This window comes from Lacerta agilis, chromosome 7 (assembly GCF_009819535.1).
Source record: "Lacerta agilis isolate rLacAgi1 chromosome 7, rLacAgi1.pri, whole genome shotgun sequence".
Classification (NCBI taxonomy): domain Eukaryota; kingdom Metazoa; phylum Chordata; class Lepidosauria; order Squamata; family Lacertidae; genus Lacerta; species Lacerta agilis.
This window is the reverse complement of record NC_046318.1, coordinates 536,296-553,495: the sequence shown is the minus strand read 5'-3', so window position 1 is coordinate 553,495 and position 17,200 is coordinate 536,296. Positions and strand designations below refer to the sequence as shown.

At 44.4% G+C, this 17,200-nt stretch overlaps 2 protein-coding genes across 3 annotated transcripts in view; both read left to right on the top strand.

Moving 5' to 3' along the window:
- The window catches only part of ELF1 (E74 like ETS transcription factor 1), a 73,508-nt gene extending 71,214 nt beyond the window's left edge, over window positions 1-2,294 (top strand). For both annotated transcript variants that reach the window (XM_033154082.1, XM_033154081.1), the window contains exon 9: window positions 720-2,294. In XM_033154082.1, coding sequence (XP_033009973.1) covers window positions 720-1,335 — 616 coding nt within the window. In that variant the 3' untranslated portion in view covers window positions 1,336-2,294. The remainder of the gene's footprint in view (window positions 1-719) is intronic.
- Window positions 2,295-5,679: 3,385 nt separating this feature from the next.
- SUGT1 (SGT1 homolog, MIS12 kinetochore complex assembly cochaperone) overlaps window positions 5,680-17,200 on the top strand; it is a 39,441-nt gene continuing 27,920 nt past the window's right edge. Inside the window, exons 1-5 of the mRNA XM_033154402.1 lie at window positions 5,680-5,687; window positions 6,183-6,387; window positions 12,112-12,202; window positions 14,481-14,550; window positions 15,071-15,141. Coding sequence (XP_033010293.1) covers window positions 5,680-5,687; window positions 6,183-6,387; window positions 12,112-12,202; window positions 14,481-14,550; window positions 15,071-15,141 — 445 coding nt within the window. The remainder of the gene's footprint in view (window positions 5,688-6,182; window positions 6,388-12,111; window positions 12,203-14,480; window positions 14,551-15,070; window positions 15,142-17,200) is intronic.

Here is a 17,200-nt window from a genome sequence, read left to right as displayed (position 1 = left end):
AATAATGAACCCTACTCTCTAAATTTGCTCTCCGTTTGAATATCAGCTGACACCACCCACCCCCTGCTTCTCAGCTATCTTAAGGCTTATGCCGTGCAGAAATGGGGGGGGGGAGCCTTCATGGGAATTCACTGGTGCCTGATGCCCATTGGGAGCAGCAGGGTGGAGTCAGCGAGGCCAAGAGTTGGCAGGCAGAGCCCACTCTTCCTGGCTTTGTCCCTGTCCTCCTTCTCCCTGCTAAGTTCTGCAAGGGCAAAACTGAGATGAAGGAGGAGGAAGCACAGGCAGTGTTACCCTCTGGACTCATTGTAAAAGTAATATTTTGATACTGAACAGATCTGGGGGAAGTTATGGTGGTCAACTGAGTTACTGCTATTTCAGATGAACAAGTAGATTTTATTTCTAAATTGTGTTCACGAAGATTCGAGACATTTTGTATGTTAATACTTTAGTTTTGTGTCAGACTTTAGTTTTATGTTTAATGTGTGAAGAGCCTCGTCCTCTTCATTTGTCATATTCCTCACAACTATTATAGTTTTCTCCTCATCCTCAACGACGTTTGCTTTAGGCTGAGAGTTTGGTACTTTCCTCATTAGGGATTTAGCATTGGCTTTCCAGGCTGAAGGCCAGTTCACTGGCATGTGGCTTTCAAACAGAACACTATTACAAATGCATTAAAAGTAGGGGGGGAATGTAATCATTTTTGCCTCTCTTAACAGGACCATCCAAGCCCCGAGCCAAGTTCCAGTTGTTGTGTCCCCAGGGAACCACCAGCAGCTGCATACAGTAACACTCCAGACAGTGCCTCTAACCAGAGTGATAGCCAGCGCAGATCCAACATCCACCACAACACCCCCAAAGTATATTCTACAAGCCATCCCAACTTCACAGCCCATGACTGTGCTTAAAGAGAACATTATGCTGCAGTCTCCCAAGCCAGTCTCTCCACCTTCATCCATTGTCTTCAGTCCTGCTCAGCTTCTCACCAGCAACGTGCAGACCATTTGCAATGGAACAGTCAACATGGCTTCTTCTCCATCCTTCAGCACTGCTACCCCAGTGGTAACTTTTACGCCCAGCAATTCACACGTTGTTGCTCAGCCGTCCAACACTGTGATCACTTCCGTCATTAAAGCTCCAGAAACTAAACCAACTGTTATACAAGGAGTGATAAAATCAGAGGCCGAGGATAACACAATGGAAGAATGCAAACACTCAGAGCAAGGCTTCCAACAGCAGCCTTTGGTGATGGTGGTATCCAATTCCAATGGATTTCCCTCTTCTGTGCAAATTAAGCAAGAAAGTGAACAGTTGGAGCAAAGTACATACAAGTAAAGGGTTTTTGTGTTGGGACTTCATCAGCTGTTTATGTATCATTTGATTCCAAAGCAGGCATTACAAAGCTACTTTAATTTCCAAAATTGATTTAGAAGTAATACAATACACTTAATTTCAATGTTTTCTTTGCTAAATGATATAAAATATTAATGTTTAAAAATGCAAGCTTGAAGGAATATGGCATTTATCTTTTTTAGATCACTGTCCAAAAAATCTTAATTTCATACTCTTCATGCATTATTTGTCTATCTTGCATAATAATATAATCATTGCTGTAATCAGTGCTTTAAAATAATAAATTTCTACAAAGATGTTTTCACCCATCTATGTGATTCTTTTAGCAAATTCCAAAGATTTGTTTAATGCCAGTTAAGTAAAATATTTTTGTTTTTATATGGGCAGAAAACAAGTGGACAGTTAGAAATATACTTATTTCTATTGTGTTTTGCACCAACTACTTTGTTGTGCAAAATGAAATACACCTCCCATCCCAAGAAGATACTAATTACAATATGCTTTTGTTTTCATAATGCGGATATATTGGGTATACCTGTTCACCAAAACTGAAGTTATAATTACAGGTGCAATTATTTTCAGACCACTTCAGCATTCAAGCTTTAAAAAATGTTTCCCATTATTTTGTAGGAAGGTGAAAAAGAATTGTATGATTTATGAAAGTATTTTGAGATTAAAATGTTTCTATAGAAGTACAGTTTTCTATTGTAAATATGTAATTTAATTTCTCAAAGACTTTTTCAAAATTTTGTTTCCATAGAGCAATATTTTATAGATACAAATAAGATCATTATGTTTAGAGATCTAAAGTTATATGTATTCATATATTACAGAGTGGATTTGTATTTAAAAAAAATTTAAATTGTGGAACCCTTCTGAACCTTTTTTGTCTTTTGTATTTTAATTGGTTTATTATGAAAATAAATCAAGTACAACATGTTTATATGTTTTTGTTTGTGAATCTAGGAGTCTGGAGAGATAAATCTGGCAAGTATTACCATGTAGAACAGTTCAGGATACAGGTAGGCAGCCGTGTTGGTCTGCCAGTCAAAACAAAATAAAAAATAAAAAAATCCTTCCAGTAGCACCTTAGAGACCAACTAAGTTTGTTCTTGGTATGAGCTTTCGTGTGCATGCACACAACTAAATTCAAATACAGTACAGCAAATAATGCAAAGTGTCTTCACCAATATGGCCATCAAATACACTCAGCATAAACATAATTCTTAATTCCCTGATATTGGTAGGTTGCATCCAACGCTTCACAGGTGACCTTCTGCTCATGCAACAGGACTTCTCACTCCTCTCCACAATATTCCAGTATTGTGTGTGCACACACTGTTGACTGACGACTCTTCTGCACTGTCGTCCACTCCTACTTATCCCCACATTGCAGTGATTTATGACAATCCTGCAGTTATGTACTAAGCAGGCTTCTATCTAGCAGCTTCCAGAAGCACAGCTTTTTGTGGCAGAAACAACCAAGTATACAACTGTATACATTTAAGCTGGTACCCATTGCACCTCCTGACAATTTGGCTCCAGTGTTTTCCATTTTTCTCTATCCAGGTGCCCATATAGCTACCAATGGATGATAACTCTTCATCTGTCTAATGGGCTCTAGTTTGCAAAAGCTTATGCCATGATGAGTTGGGTGGTTTAAGATATCACAAGAACATGTAACACATCAAAACAAGTGATTATTGTATAAAGGGCAGATGTTAAATAGAGCTTAACTATACTCCACTCCCTAGTCATTTTCTAGGGAGTCAGTGTTATCTGGGGAACCGGGTTCGTGTCTCCGCTCCTCCACATGCAGCTGCTGGGTGACCTTGGGCTAGTCACACTTCTCTGAAGTCTCTCAGCCCCACTCACCCCACAGAGTGTTTGTTGTGGGGGAGGAAGGGAAAGGAGAATGTTAGCCGCTTTGAGACTCCTTCGGGTAGTGAAAAGCGGGATATCAAATCCAAACTCTTCTTCTTCTTCTTCTATCAGAGGCAGTTTTCCATTCCAGGGGTGGGGGAACACCTCATGGGCACTGTGAAGCTTTGATTATACATGGAGCGTGGCCACCGAGTGTGGACGTCCTGAACCACAGGGTACCTGGCGGCAAGTCGCTCTGGAGTGCACGATCCCACGTCAGATGTTAGTGTGCAGTCCAGCAGGTCCAAAGTCCAGTCAGGCCAGGTTCCTCTCTCTGCAGCTGACCCAGGGGTCAGGGCACTGGGTGGTCAGTCCCACACAAGCACAGTCCCCAAGAACTCCCTGGAACATCCAAGCAAGGGTCCAACCAACATGGGAAGTTGGGCAGACACAGCACCTCTGCTCTGCTTCCCTTTAATCTCTTGCCTGCTGATTGCAGCCTCTGGGCTTGATGGGGCAGGTGACCTCACCTGTTCTGAGCCTACTCCAGCTGGGAAATCACACACTTCCTCGCAGAGCTAACGAACCCCATCTGGTCAGCCAGGGAGCTGGGCTGTGGGCCTGTGCCTGCCTCAGCTTCCTAGCAGGTCCCTCCTGCTGCTCTTTATGCCTTGGAGTCCTCCATGATTGTAGAGACGAGGCCCTCTGGTTCCTGTGCACTGACCCCCACCATCCTCCATCACCCCCCAGTACTTCCTACACCAACCTTCTTTCCCCATCCTCAGCTTCCCCAGGTATGTTTCAGTCCCAGCTAAACCCCTTGCCAGGATCCTCTTCCTCCTTTCCCCCTTCCCTGTTGTCCTGCCAGTTCATGACAGTGAAGTCCCCAGCAACAGTGGCCTTGTAATCTTCCAGTCCCATAAGATCTTTTTCCGTATCTCAATTATTTCCTTTTTTGCTTTCCTCACCATTATTTTTCCTTTGGGATGTGGGTAAAAGGAAGGAAAAAGATCAAGACTCAAAATATAGCGTTTAAAACAAATATGGAAACATGCACAGCTGAATCTATAGGTAAGTTTGTAGTGGAAAAGATAATTTGCCCACAGCATTTGCTTGTGCACCTGTCACTTATCTCCATTGCAAAGAGAATAAACACAGAAGGAATTGCTCAATTTTGGTTTTCAATAGCTAGCCCTTGTTTTAAAAATACTTTAAACTTCTGGGCAGAAGAGAGAGCAGTTGACAGAAATCAACAGCTATATCTAATATTTTACTAACTATGACGGGCTGGCAGGTGAATACCCTCCCAACATTTCCATCCCCCAAAATGGGACATTAGGAGGGGCACACCTTCCTCTCCTGCTGTCTGGTGTTCATCGGCTCTGTTGACTCGCTCCATTCCAGGATCCAAACACAAGCCAGGACTGGCTTCTGTGATCTGGAATGTCCCACTTAAAGTGGGACACTTGTAGGATATGCAGGTGCACCCCACCACCCTTCCAACAACAAATAATAAATGAAAAAAAAGGAAGCAGGAGTAGGGCTCTTTATAGCTCCCCACCCTCAAGGATATATTTCTTAAACGTATATATTTAAAAGTACAGCCAATCTGCATGCAAGTCACTGGAGGCTACTACAAAAACAATCATTTTAAAAGGGAAAGAAGCAGAAAGAATCTGTTATTGGCAGATATAATGGAGCTAAAACAAAAACATGGGAGAACGGATGTTTTATGAGACAGACCCCCCCCCCCCCGAACATCAAGCACTAGAGGTGTATAAGGGAGCCAATGGAGCACCCCACAATCACCTAACCTTGACCCCCATAGGTTCAGGTCGGAGCTTACAAGCAAGAGACTTCAGCCAGGAGATTAAGCAAACCAGCAGCCAGTAGGCCTTGCAACACCACTTCAAACTACCACATAGAGGCAGAGAGAAGCCCCAAACAATGGTTACATCTATATTCCCAAAATACATTTCCAGAAGCATCAAGACATCATAGATACATCCCAGAAAAATGTGTGGTCTCAGGTGGAACCTGAGATCCAGGCATGCTTGAGTCACTCAAATATAGTCTTTCACACATACTCCATCACGGTACAAGTAAAAGTATTTAGTTTCCAGATCCCTGGGTCAAGGGTCAAATACACCCATTTCTCTTCTCTGGGCTTCTTCCCACTATGGGGCAGGTAGGCATTGTGATTGACATGGCTATCTGTCTTGACACTCTGGTGGCAGGATATCACCGGTCATGACTCCTTGGGAAGGCCCTGTGGACCTGACTGCACATCCTGGGGATTAGGGGGGGGGCTCTCTCACCCCTCCCCTTATACTTCGCTTCCCTGGGTCCTAAATGCCATTGGAACTGAGGAGATTGGTACAACGATGTGATTTCTTCGGAATTTCTGAAGTTTTCCCATTGAGCCATAGATACATTTGGCAATGTGTCGCGGAGGCTCGTGGGATGGAGAGGCAAGGCGGGGGTGGAGGGGGTCTCTCACCCTCCTTCCAATTTCCCGGTAACAGTGGTGAGGAAAATTTCTATAGCTATGCAAGATTTCAGCCAAAAATATTATGATTTGAATGATGAAGCCTCGAAATGATTAGCTTATAAAGTGAAGCCACGTAAATTTAGAACCAGAACCAGGCGAGGGTCGGGAGCTTCAGGATTCAAAGTGGATGAGAGAAGAATTTAATCTTTTAAACCAAATTTACACGACGGAGAAGAAGATGCTGTACTGGTGTCCGTCACACCCCGCAGCCAACCAGCGGCGCCCAGAGGGACGCAGCCCGGCCTCCTCCTCTTCCGGTTCCTCAGGCAGATGGACCTTCCTGCCCCCAGTCGCGAAGGAAGCGACGCGCGTCACGCGCCCTCTGACGCTCCAGCAGAGCGGCGGGGGCGCGGGCGCTCGCTGATGGCGTCACTGTGACGCTCTGCTCTGCCCCGCCCCTTTCCTCGGCGTAAAGAAAACAAAACTTGGCGCTCTCGAAGTTTCCGTGGCGTCGCCAAGATGGCGGAGTCGGCGGGGCTGGGCGTGTTGCGGTGAGCGGCCTGGGTCCCCTCTGGGTCCCCCTGTCTGTCTGTCTGTCCGTCCGCGGTCTGACTCTGAGCCTCTTTCCCCCCAGGGTGCTGGACGGAGACGTCGAAGGAGACCCCGCCGGAGCCGCGCAGGTGAGGGAAGGCAGGCGGCGGGAGGGAGGGCCGCGGAGAAGCCGGGCGAGGAGCTGGAGGCGCCCAGAGGAAGAGCAGGCATGCTGCGGGTGCCGCTGCGCTTGTTCTTCTTCTGAGGTTTTGGCCGCCGTCTCTGTCCCTTTTCAAATCTCGGCTCATCTTCCAGCTCCTTAGACGCCTCCCGCTTTTCTTTTATTATTGGAATGGTCTGCATTTGGGCCTTCGGTATTTCTCCTTTCAGGAACTCCCATCCATCTGGGACCCCCTTCTCTCTGAGTGCTTCTGACCACGAGATCTCACCCAGGAGCATCTTCAGCTTTTCGAAATTGTCCTCCTTAAAGTCTCCCGTTACTACCATCTCTCTCCTTTTTGAGTGTTTGGTCATCTCCTCTAGGAAGGAGTCATCCAAGTCTTCAGTTTGGCTTGGTGGTCTTTAGCAGACCCCCCACAGTTTCTCTCTCCTACAACTTGTACCATAAACTCTCAATCTGCTTTTCATGCTCCAGGTCATGGATTTCTTCACAAGTGTAGACAATCTTTACATATCATACTGGTACTCCTTCCTTTTTGTTCTATCCCTTTAAATTTATTAATTGATACTGTTTATGCAGTCCATATGTTTATATTGAAACTTATCCAAAACCCTGGATGACAGCCCCCAATGCTTTTGTAGACATTAAATAACACAGGAGACAGAATGGACCCTTGTGGGACCCCTCAGTCAACGGTCATGGGGCTGGCACTCCACAACATCCAACACAATCCTAATATTACTTGCTGGTAGTGACCTAGGCGTGCAACTACTGTAATACACTACCTCCAATTCCCACCCCCTTGAGCAGCTTCAGAAGGACATCATATTAAATGACAGTTACTCTAATAACCCATTAAACTAATAATCTTATTTTAGTATAGGCAACTCCTGTTTTAGGCACGTCCAAACTACATATGATTGCACACATGTGCACGGCACTGAACCTGGTAGTAGCCCCAAAATATACTAAAGATGCCATGAAAACTACTCCCACTGTTAAAATGAATTGTTGGAAGTAACCTCCCCCCCCCCCCGAGAGCAGTTTAAAGAATGAGATATTGAATATCAAGGGAGGAGCTCAACAGTGCTTGCCAGATGAAACAACCTGCTCTCTTCTCCCCCTGTGTGCAGTTCTGGGGGTTCTCCCAACACTCCAGAGTGGATTTGGGGGATGGAGAGAGGCTGGGAAAGTCCTCTTGCGGGAGCAGGAATGCACTGACTTCTGCTGTTGTGCTGAGTTAGTTGAATCTGGCCCCGAGACTGTGCCAAATACCGTGTTACAATTCTCTGAGGGGTAGTAATTTATTATTGTTGTTATTATTATTCAATACTGTATCACTAAAATCCAGGCAAAAACCAACATATTAGAATCATGTTGCTCCATTTATCATCTACTACATTTATTATCCACCATCCAACTCGCCTAATAAGGTGACAGCTGGGAAGTTAATACATCACTATTCCCTGAATAAAATAAAAAAAAATTCCTTCCAGTAGCACCTTAGAGACCAACTAAGTTTGTTATTGGTATGAGTTTTTGTGTGCATGCACACTTCTTCAGATACCTGTGAAAGTTTCTTGGTGAGGTTGATGGACTTCCATTTCATGCGGCTCAATGTGGTGCCTTCCATAGTTCTAGTTACAGGTGGGTAGCTCTGTTGGTCTGCCAAAGTTTAAACAAAATAAACAATAATTTTGTTATTGGTATGAGCTTTTGTGTCAAAGGGAGCCACAAAGCTGATGTGGATCTGATGCTGTTGCTGGTCCTGATACCGCCTTCCCTCGTCAGAGACACAGCTCCTTCTCGCGCAGACCTCTCTCCAGCTCCCTTGCCCTGCCTGCTTCTCATTGCTGCCTCCACCATTTCCCGAGCTCCAGCCTCACGCATATCTCAGTCATTGTCCCCCGCCCCTTATACAGCATTGTGGCCGCCTCGCAACATGAATGATACAGTCAACAAAGTTGAACCCCGATCGATGGGTTGGAGATGCCTGCAATAGATTATAAGAGATTTCTTTTGCCACTACATTCTTCCTCCATCTGTCTGTTATCCTTACGCTGAATATTATTTCCACCTTCTTTTACTCCTGTCTCTTATTCTTGACACTCAAAGGATTGCATTATACTCTAGATAGCAATCCTTTCTGAGAATTGTAGTTTCCCAGCATTATTTCAAGTGAAGTGTGCATGCACACGAAAGCTCATACCAAGAACAAACTTAGTTGGTCTCTAAGGTGCTACTGGAAGGAATTTTTTATTTTGTTTTGACTATGTGATGCTGTTAGTACTTGCAAATTTATTTAAGCTTTTTGTTAGCCAAAACTCATATATAGGTTTCTAGATACTTTGCTGTCACTGCAACTAATTCTCACATCTTTCATTTTTTTTAATAAAGAATTTATTGGTTTTTGCAAAACAAAGAACAACATAACACATACACCAACACAAACCCAAACACAAACCCAACGATCAAACCATAATAAAAACAAATACAAATCACACCAATAATACACAAAATGTTTACACAAAAAAAAAACTTTTCTTGTTCGAATCAATACTAGGTGACTTCCCCCGTTTTCTCTCCTTTGGTTCCAATTCTAATTTTACTTTAGTAACTTCTCATCTCTAAAATTAAATCATTCAAAAATCAAAACTAAACATACTTCTTAAAATCTAGTTTTTACTCCAAAATAATCTATCACTTCTTAGCTTGAATCAAATCTATTCCAAATATAACTTCATAATAATTAATAATATAACTACATAACACAACATATTACTTCTTGTATCAAATCATACATCTTCTTTTTTCACTTAGACTGCTGCTAATAAAGAAATTCAGATATCTCTTCTCTAGTTCAAAAACTTAAAATCTTAACACACCGGCTTCAGGGTACCATAATAAACCATCCTAATTTTATTTAATATATTTCACCCTATCCCTTTTCTAACCATTTTCTTTCGCCATCTCGGGGTCTCCCCCCAGACATTTCTCCATCTTACACCAAAACCATTTTTCAGAATGTCTTCTTTTCTTATAAGTTCACAGTTCCAGACGCAGTCTATAACAGTCCTTACAGGGAGCATCAGGGTACACAGATCATCACCTTCCAGCATCTCCGCTTCAAAATTCCGTTCATCTTCTAATTGTAGATATATAAATCTTTTCCCCATCATTCCTGGGCTCTCACCCCAGAAATTGGATATAAATTGTCTTCTAATCCTGGGTCTCTCACCCCAACAGGATTTTCCATCTTCTCGGAGTTGCCAAAGCATTGTACTTTGTACTTCAATAATTCCCTTAAGTTCCCTGCCAAGGTTTTCTTCCATTTTAACAATGTTCTGAATAGTCTTTCCTGTGGGATATAAATTGTCATCCTGATTCAGCAAAATTAATTTCTGGTTCAGCAATTCTAAGTTCAAAAAAATAATCCTTTGTTCGTGAGTCAGTCCAGAGTCTAAAACCAGCTTGAAAACGAAACCCAGCATGGGCATAGGGTATCAGATTTCAGTATTTTTCCATCTTAGTCACAGTACTTTCCATCTCAGTTACAAGTCTCCGCAGCCATTTTCCCTGGAGTCAGGGCGAAAAGATTACATTCTATCCACTTCAGGAAGAAATATTTCCACCAACTTAGGTCCCCCAAAAGGGGTCTAACCAATCTCACTTGTCAAATTCAGAACATTGTATCCACCACTGCAATAGCAGTCGCCGTCAAAAGCAGTTACTTTCTCTCCACACAAAGGGAAAAAAACGGGCTTCCTTTCCATCGTAGCTCCCGGAGCGCCAAATGTCAAAAATAAGTCCAATTGTTAACGTACTCACGGCCAACGGGCTTCTTCTGTTTTCCTTCTGACAGGTAGGACGATCTCGCTCATCGCGAGCGGCGGCGGCCGCTTCGCCGGTCCGGTTGGGGCATGTCTCCACAGCCCAGCGCCGTGGTCCCTTCACCCCCGCTCCCCCTTTACAGGGGGAACGGGAGAAGGGTTCGGTGCCATAGCGGGCTCGCTGGAGAGCCCATGCCGCGGGACGCTCGACCCGCGGTTTTGCGGAGCCCCGCTTTGCGGTAGCGGGGCTCCTACCCCCGGGCCAGCCTGAGTCGCTTCGCTGCCGAAGCGACCCACGACCGCCCGCGATGGCGTCCTCGCCGGAAGTCCTAATTCTCACATCTTTCAGACCCCTTACAAATTTTGTATGTTACTCTAGTTTTCTAGAAACTGATGTCACAATACATTCTCACTTTGAAAATGTTTCAGTGCAAAAATGACATTGCCAGAGAAATTCTATGGGCCATCACTAACCTAAACTTAATCCATTTTCTCACTAGCACTCATTGAATGACATTTGAATGCACCATCCTACTACCTCCTAAACATTATGTTAATGATGTTTAAATTCCTGATTGTTCCAGAGTCCATTGTGTTGGTTGTACCCTTGTATCATAGCAGTTTATAGAGCTGCTCACAGCCTCCTAACATCGGGGGGGGGGGCTTTAAATGTTACCCTAGGACTTTTCCAGTTGCAACAGACTTGTCTGCAGTTACGTACTTAAGAATTCTAGGTGAAAATTGTGTTCCTAAACTCCTTTAATGCCAACTTAAAATGCCCCTTCTGCCATTTCTACTTGAACAAAATTCCTTGGCTTCACTGCAGTGCTAAAAATTATTTAAGCTGTTCCATAGATGCATTTTTTGTGAGAAATGATGTTTCCATGTGCTCTGGCACTCGTCACAGCCCTCCATGCACCAGAAGCGGTTTAGTCATGCTGGCCACATGACCCCGTTTGTGGACAAACGCCGGCTCCCTTAGCCTGAAAAGTGAGATGAGCACTGCAACCCCACAGTCACTTTTGACTGGACTTAACTGTCCAGGCATCCTTTGCCATTTACCTGTGAGAGATGAAACAAAATTGAGCTTGAGAATAAAGAATGATTTGATTCTCACCAAATGCTTCTTACTAAACCTGCACTAACCAAGATAATTGGAGTGCAGGGAACACTTAGGAAGATTATTATTTTATTTATTAATTAAATTTGTATACCACCCTTCATCTGAAATACTGCTGCACCACCCTATTTTGCACTCAGTAACTAACTAGGGTGGGGAACAGAAAGGGGCTGGAGTAGATTTGCCTCTGGGGAAGTGTTGGTAGATGAGCCATTAAGCATGTCCCTCCCACCCATGAAGCTTCCTAAGTGAATTTTGACCACCAAGGAGTTGCTTGTGCCTGTGCAACGTCATTCAGAGCGGTGCTGTTACATTGGATGTGAAACTGATCTTCTGTTGCATTGGGTATGAAATTGGTTGTCTACCCTGTTAGCTTTGAATAATAAAGAGAAATTTGTGTGTTTACTGAGAAATTAGAACAGCCATTCTGAGTTGCGCAGTAATAAATAGATGTCACAACATTATACATTCAGTAAATTTTACTGCTCCCCCCACCCCATTCTTTCTAGATGCAGTTTCTTGACTAAAATTCTGTTTACTCCTTGGCTTTTACTGTGATGCTTTTATCTCACTTACAGGCACCTATCCTCTGAGTTGGAGAATTTTGCTTCTGGTGTAGTTCTTCTCAAAGCAAAATTGTACTAATTGATGCACTCTGATTTGACAGGCAAGACATTTCACTGTGGGCTACACAAGGATTTGTAGAAAATGTCATGTTAAATTTCTGCATTTACACTTGCAGAAGCTGACAGCGGCTTTAGAACAGAAGCCAGATGATGCAGAGAATTACTGTCAACGAGCTTTTGCTCACATTCTTCTACAAAATTACCATGGTAACATCTCTTTATTTGGTGCTGTTATATCCCCAAAATGCTAAAATATTTTTAGAGTTAATGATGGTCTAAAACTTGATTTCATACAGTTAAAGAATCGTGTTGCAGAGTTGGAAGGGACCCTGAAGGTCATTTAGCCAACCCCTTGCAATGCAGGGCTTTTGTTTTGTTTTTTGCTACCCTCCCCTGCCAGTACATTAGTAGGCTTTGCTTGTGTATTTCACAAAATAACTGCTTGGAATACACACAGTTTGTGTCTTTGCCTGGTATTTTCACCTGCATCACACCTTCTCTGTGCTAGATATATTTACTTTGAAATCAGTTGTATTGGTTGGATCCAAAGTGGGTAATAAGCAAGCAGAAGGCATTTCTACCCCACAATATCAATGGTGTTTCTCCAGTTTTTGGCACCTTTCCGGTCCCCTATGGCTTACACGCCATTCTGGTCCTCCAACTTCAGGAGCAGATTTCAGCTTGTCATCAAGAAGCTCAGTTCAGCTGTAACTCTGCATGTGCCCTGAACAATGAGAATTAATGGAAAGATTAAGCCCCTGTTGTGTAAGCCAGTGATGATCTCAGCACCGGGGGGGGTGGGGTGGGCCAGTTGTGTGTCGAGGGTTGAATGCAGGCCACAGCCACCTGACCCACTCATGGTGAGAGAAAAAGAATCTGGGCGAGAGATGGGGAGGAAGTGTTTGCCATATAGTTCTGGTTGGATCTGTCCATTGTATTGTCTGTGTTATTTTACTGTTGATTAGGCATGGCATAGGGGAATTACGTGGGTGGCAGCCATCTGCACTTTTTAATTTTTATTATTATCATTATTAAAATTTGCATACTGCCCTACACCCACAGGTAGCAGGGCGGGTCACAACATAAAATCACAATATAGAAACATGAAATACATAATAAAAATAAAAACAAGAACAACCAAATAATCCCCTTTCCCATTTTAAAAGCACATTGGATGTCAATCAACCAAAGGCCTGGTTAAAGAGGAACGTTTTCACCTGGCATCTAAAGGTGTATAATGAGGGCAGCAGACAAACCTCCCTGAGGACAGCATTCCACAAATGGGGAGCCACTGCAGAGAGGGCCCATTCTTGTGTTCACCAGTATGCAGATGATACCAAGCTCTACCTCTTGTTTAAATCAGAACTAGTGAAAACAGTGAACTTGTGTGGGCGGTTACTGGATGGATGGCAGTCAGTGGATTTAGGTTGAATCCCAACAAGTGAGAAGTAGTGGTTCTGGGAGATGGAGCAAGCAATTGTGGGGATTCCCTGCTCCTAAAGGACCAGATGCACAGCCTGGGAGTCATTTTGGACTCCCAGCTGTCCATGGAGGCATGGGTCAATTCTGTGTCCAGGGCGGCTGTCTACCAGCTCTGTCTGGTACACCAGCTGAGACTCTTCCTGCCCGCAGGCTGTCTCGCCAGAGTAGTAATGCTCCGAGTATCTCCCGCTCTACTGTGCTCTACGTGGGACTACCTTTGAAGGTGACTTGGAAACTACAACTAATCCAGAATGTAGCTACCAGGCTGATGACTGGGAGCAGCCACTGGGATCATATAACATTGGCCCTAAAGGATCAATACTGGCTCCCAGTATGTTTCTGAGCACAATTCACAGTGTTGGTGCTGACCTTAAAGCCCTAAACGGCCTCAGCCCTGTATGCCTCAAGTATCTCCACCCCCATCATCCAGCCCAGATAATGGGGTCCAACTCTGAGGTTACAGGGAACTAGGAAGAGGGCCTTCTCAGTAGTTAAGCCCACCCTGTGGAATGCCCTCCTGTCAAATGTCAAGGAAATAAAGTGTTACTTTGCTTTTAGAAGACATCTGATGGCAGCCCTGCATAGGGACGTTTTTAATTTTTGAAGTTTTTTGTGCTTTTATATTTGTTGGAAGCCGTCCAGAGTGTCTGGGGCAACCCTGCCAGATGCGTTCCTATGGGGAACTACTATTACTACTACTGTTGTATATCTATCATTTCTAGCTGATTTATTATGTACTTGCTTGTCATAACAACTCAGTATTTGAAACTGATACTACTAATTAAATAAAATTCAGAAAACTTTAGATGCAAATTTTGCCTTTTTCCTAGAATAGCTTGTTTATATTCTACATATATATTCTAATATATGTAGTTGCCACCCATTAACTGACTATTCTAGTATAAGGAAACCTGTGTGAAGTATTTAGGAAAGACAGAATTAGTGTGGTTTAATAGTGAGTGAAATAATGCAATACATAGAAATTTAATAACCTTTTTGGTAGATGCCATTACAGATGCAAAGAAGTCACTATCACTTGATGCCAGTAATGCTATAGCCTTTCTCAGACAAGGGTGAGTGTTTATTATGAATCGTATGCAAGTGTTTTTAGTTTCCCAATTTTGTGAAGATCTTGTTGATTTTCTTTCAAAGGTGCTTTTGTATGAGGAGAATCACTGGCATTCACACAAGTTGCCCTCCCCCCAATTTTTGCCAACTCCACCCCCACCATTGTGGCTTCCTGAGAAGTTGTTCCTTTGCAATGGTGTGGAATGTGGGTGCAATGGGTAGGTGGGTTGGAGAGAACTGGGGCCTTGCTTTACAAAAAATAGTACTTTTGGATAAATATTTAGAATATTTACCTGAACCTATTTCTGTAGCAATTTAATACGTTCATTCAAGATTCTTCATTGCAAATCACAGACCAAGTAAAACTAAGGATTCTTTTAATTATTAAATAATTGAAATATTTATAAGGTTTGACTGTTCCTCTGCATTAGTAGGAGTAAATTGTCAACCAGTTACTGAATTTTATAATGTTGTTAGATCCTGCTTAACAAATAATGGCATTTTCTCCTCTTACTTGCACATCAGGGTAGGTGAATACCATATGAAAGACTATGATTCTGCACTGAAGTCTTTCAGGGAAGGACAACAACTGGATAGTAAGTATGAGCGTTCAAACCGATATACCACCTCATAGTTTAGACCATGCTCAAAGTGGCTGACAACATTTAAAAAATCACATACAGTGGTACCCCGCAAGACGAATGCCTCGCGCAACGAAAAACTCGCTAGATGAAAGGGTTTTGCGATTTTTTTTAGGTGACTCGCAAAACGAAATTTTCTATGGCCGTGACTCGCAAAACGAGGCATTCGCCTTGCGCGGTACCACTGTAAGCCGAAGCGGGAACTTCTCAGGCCTTAGCAAATGCAGGGAGAAAGAAGCCAACGAAGTTTCCCTGGCGCCCCCCAAGCCAAGCCCGCCTCAGCCAGCCTTCCCCTCGCGGGGCTGTTGCAGGTGCAGAGGCCCCTCCACCCAGTTCTTCCGCGGAGTCGTCGGGCCCGCCTACCTTGGCGCACGCCGGGGTCCTGCAGGACGTTGTAGGCGTGGTAGTCGCTGACGCCACCGGGTGAGCGCGCACCAGGCGCCCCACCACCTCCGACCCGGCGACCGAAGCGACGCTCTCACCGCCCTCCACTCCGCCGCCGGCCTGGCTCAGCGGCTGCGCCAAGAGTATCGTGGGCTGCGCACCGCGCCACTGCCGCAGGGCAGCCGGCAGAAGGACCCGCTCATGGCTGCGGGCTCACCGGAGGCTCCCTGCCCCGCCGCAAGGCTGGAGGAGGTGAGGAGAGCGGCGGCGGGAACCTGAAGTGGAGCGGCTCCTCCTCGCCTTTGCCAGCTCTCGGAGGGAGTCTGCTTCCCCCTCAGGCACAGCTCCGCCGCCCTTCTCTCCCTCCCGCGGCTGCTGCCGGTGCTGCTGCCGCCAACAAGCCCCGACTTTTTTCCCCCATAGGAACGCATTAATTAAATTTCAATGCATTCCTATGGGAAACCGTGCTTCGCGAGACGAAATTTCCGCAAGACGAAACGACTTGCGGAACGAATTAATTTCGTCTTGTGAGGCACCACTGTAATTACAAACATAATAAAAGTAGTTATCGCAAATAATGCATTGAAAAGCTTTAAATTAAAGATACAAAAAAATAATATCAGTAACTGCAACCCCCCACCATGATACAACAGCCCAGGAGTCTGTTCCGCAGCCTCAGTTTTGTAGGTGGGGTCAGTCAGGGTCTCGCCCTCCCAGGCCAGGTGAAAAACGCCAGCCAGACGGAGCAGGACTAACAGCCAAGATCACAACACCATCATTACAGTGAATCATATTGTAGTTAGGCATCCCAATAACAAACCTAGGTGATCCTTGGTTCATGTGATTCTCTCCCCTCCCCTGTAACTGTGAAGAGGAGCTCAGAAGCTTAAGCTTAACTAACATTAATGAAAACAAGCCACCTTTATAAACTATGGTTTAAAGTTGGCTTGTTTTCACTAACCATAATTAAAATTAACCAACCATAGTTTGCTAGAGTGTAGATGACTGTAAGGTCTGTAGGTAGTTGCTCAAGAGTAAACAGGCAAGACTCTGACCTTTCCTTTGGTAGTTTTATTGTGCATACTATGTACAGTGCAGAGCTAAAAGTTCATGTCTGTATCAACCGATGGCAGAATCCGGGAATGGCCCCTTCCAGTTCTGACCCCATCAAAAGAGTTTCGGTATACGGAATCCCCGCCTCCCCTCTTTGCGTTTCAGCCCTCTACGCATTCGGGGTGATGGAAATGGCGTGTCCCCCTGCTCGCCCTCTGAGTGAGGGGAGTGCAGAGCCTCTCCAACATCCCCAGAGCCTCGGCTCTTCAGCCCCTTGGTGGCCTGCCCCTTCCCACTAGAGATGTTGCCGCTGCCTCCGCTGGAAAAGGAAGTGCTACTGTTCAGGTGGGGCTGAAGCTCTCTGTAGCATCCCCAGAGAGAGCCCTTCCACCACCCTGCGCTGAGCCTGGGACAGTTCCCTGACAATGACATCCAGTTTGCATACCCTCAAAGGTAGAGGTCATCTTTTTGGATTTAAATGAAATCTGATCACCAAACTATTTAAGTAGCATTGAAGAAAGCTGGAACAACATTGAGTGCCTTTGTCAATTGGTTCAATATTGAATGCTTTTTAAAT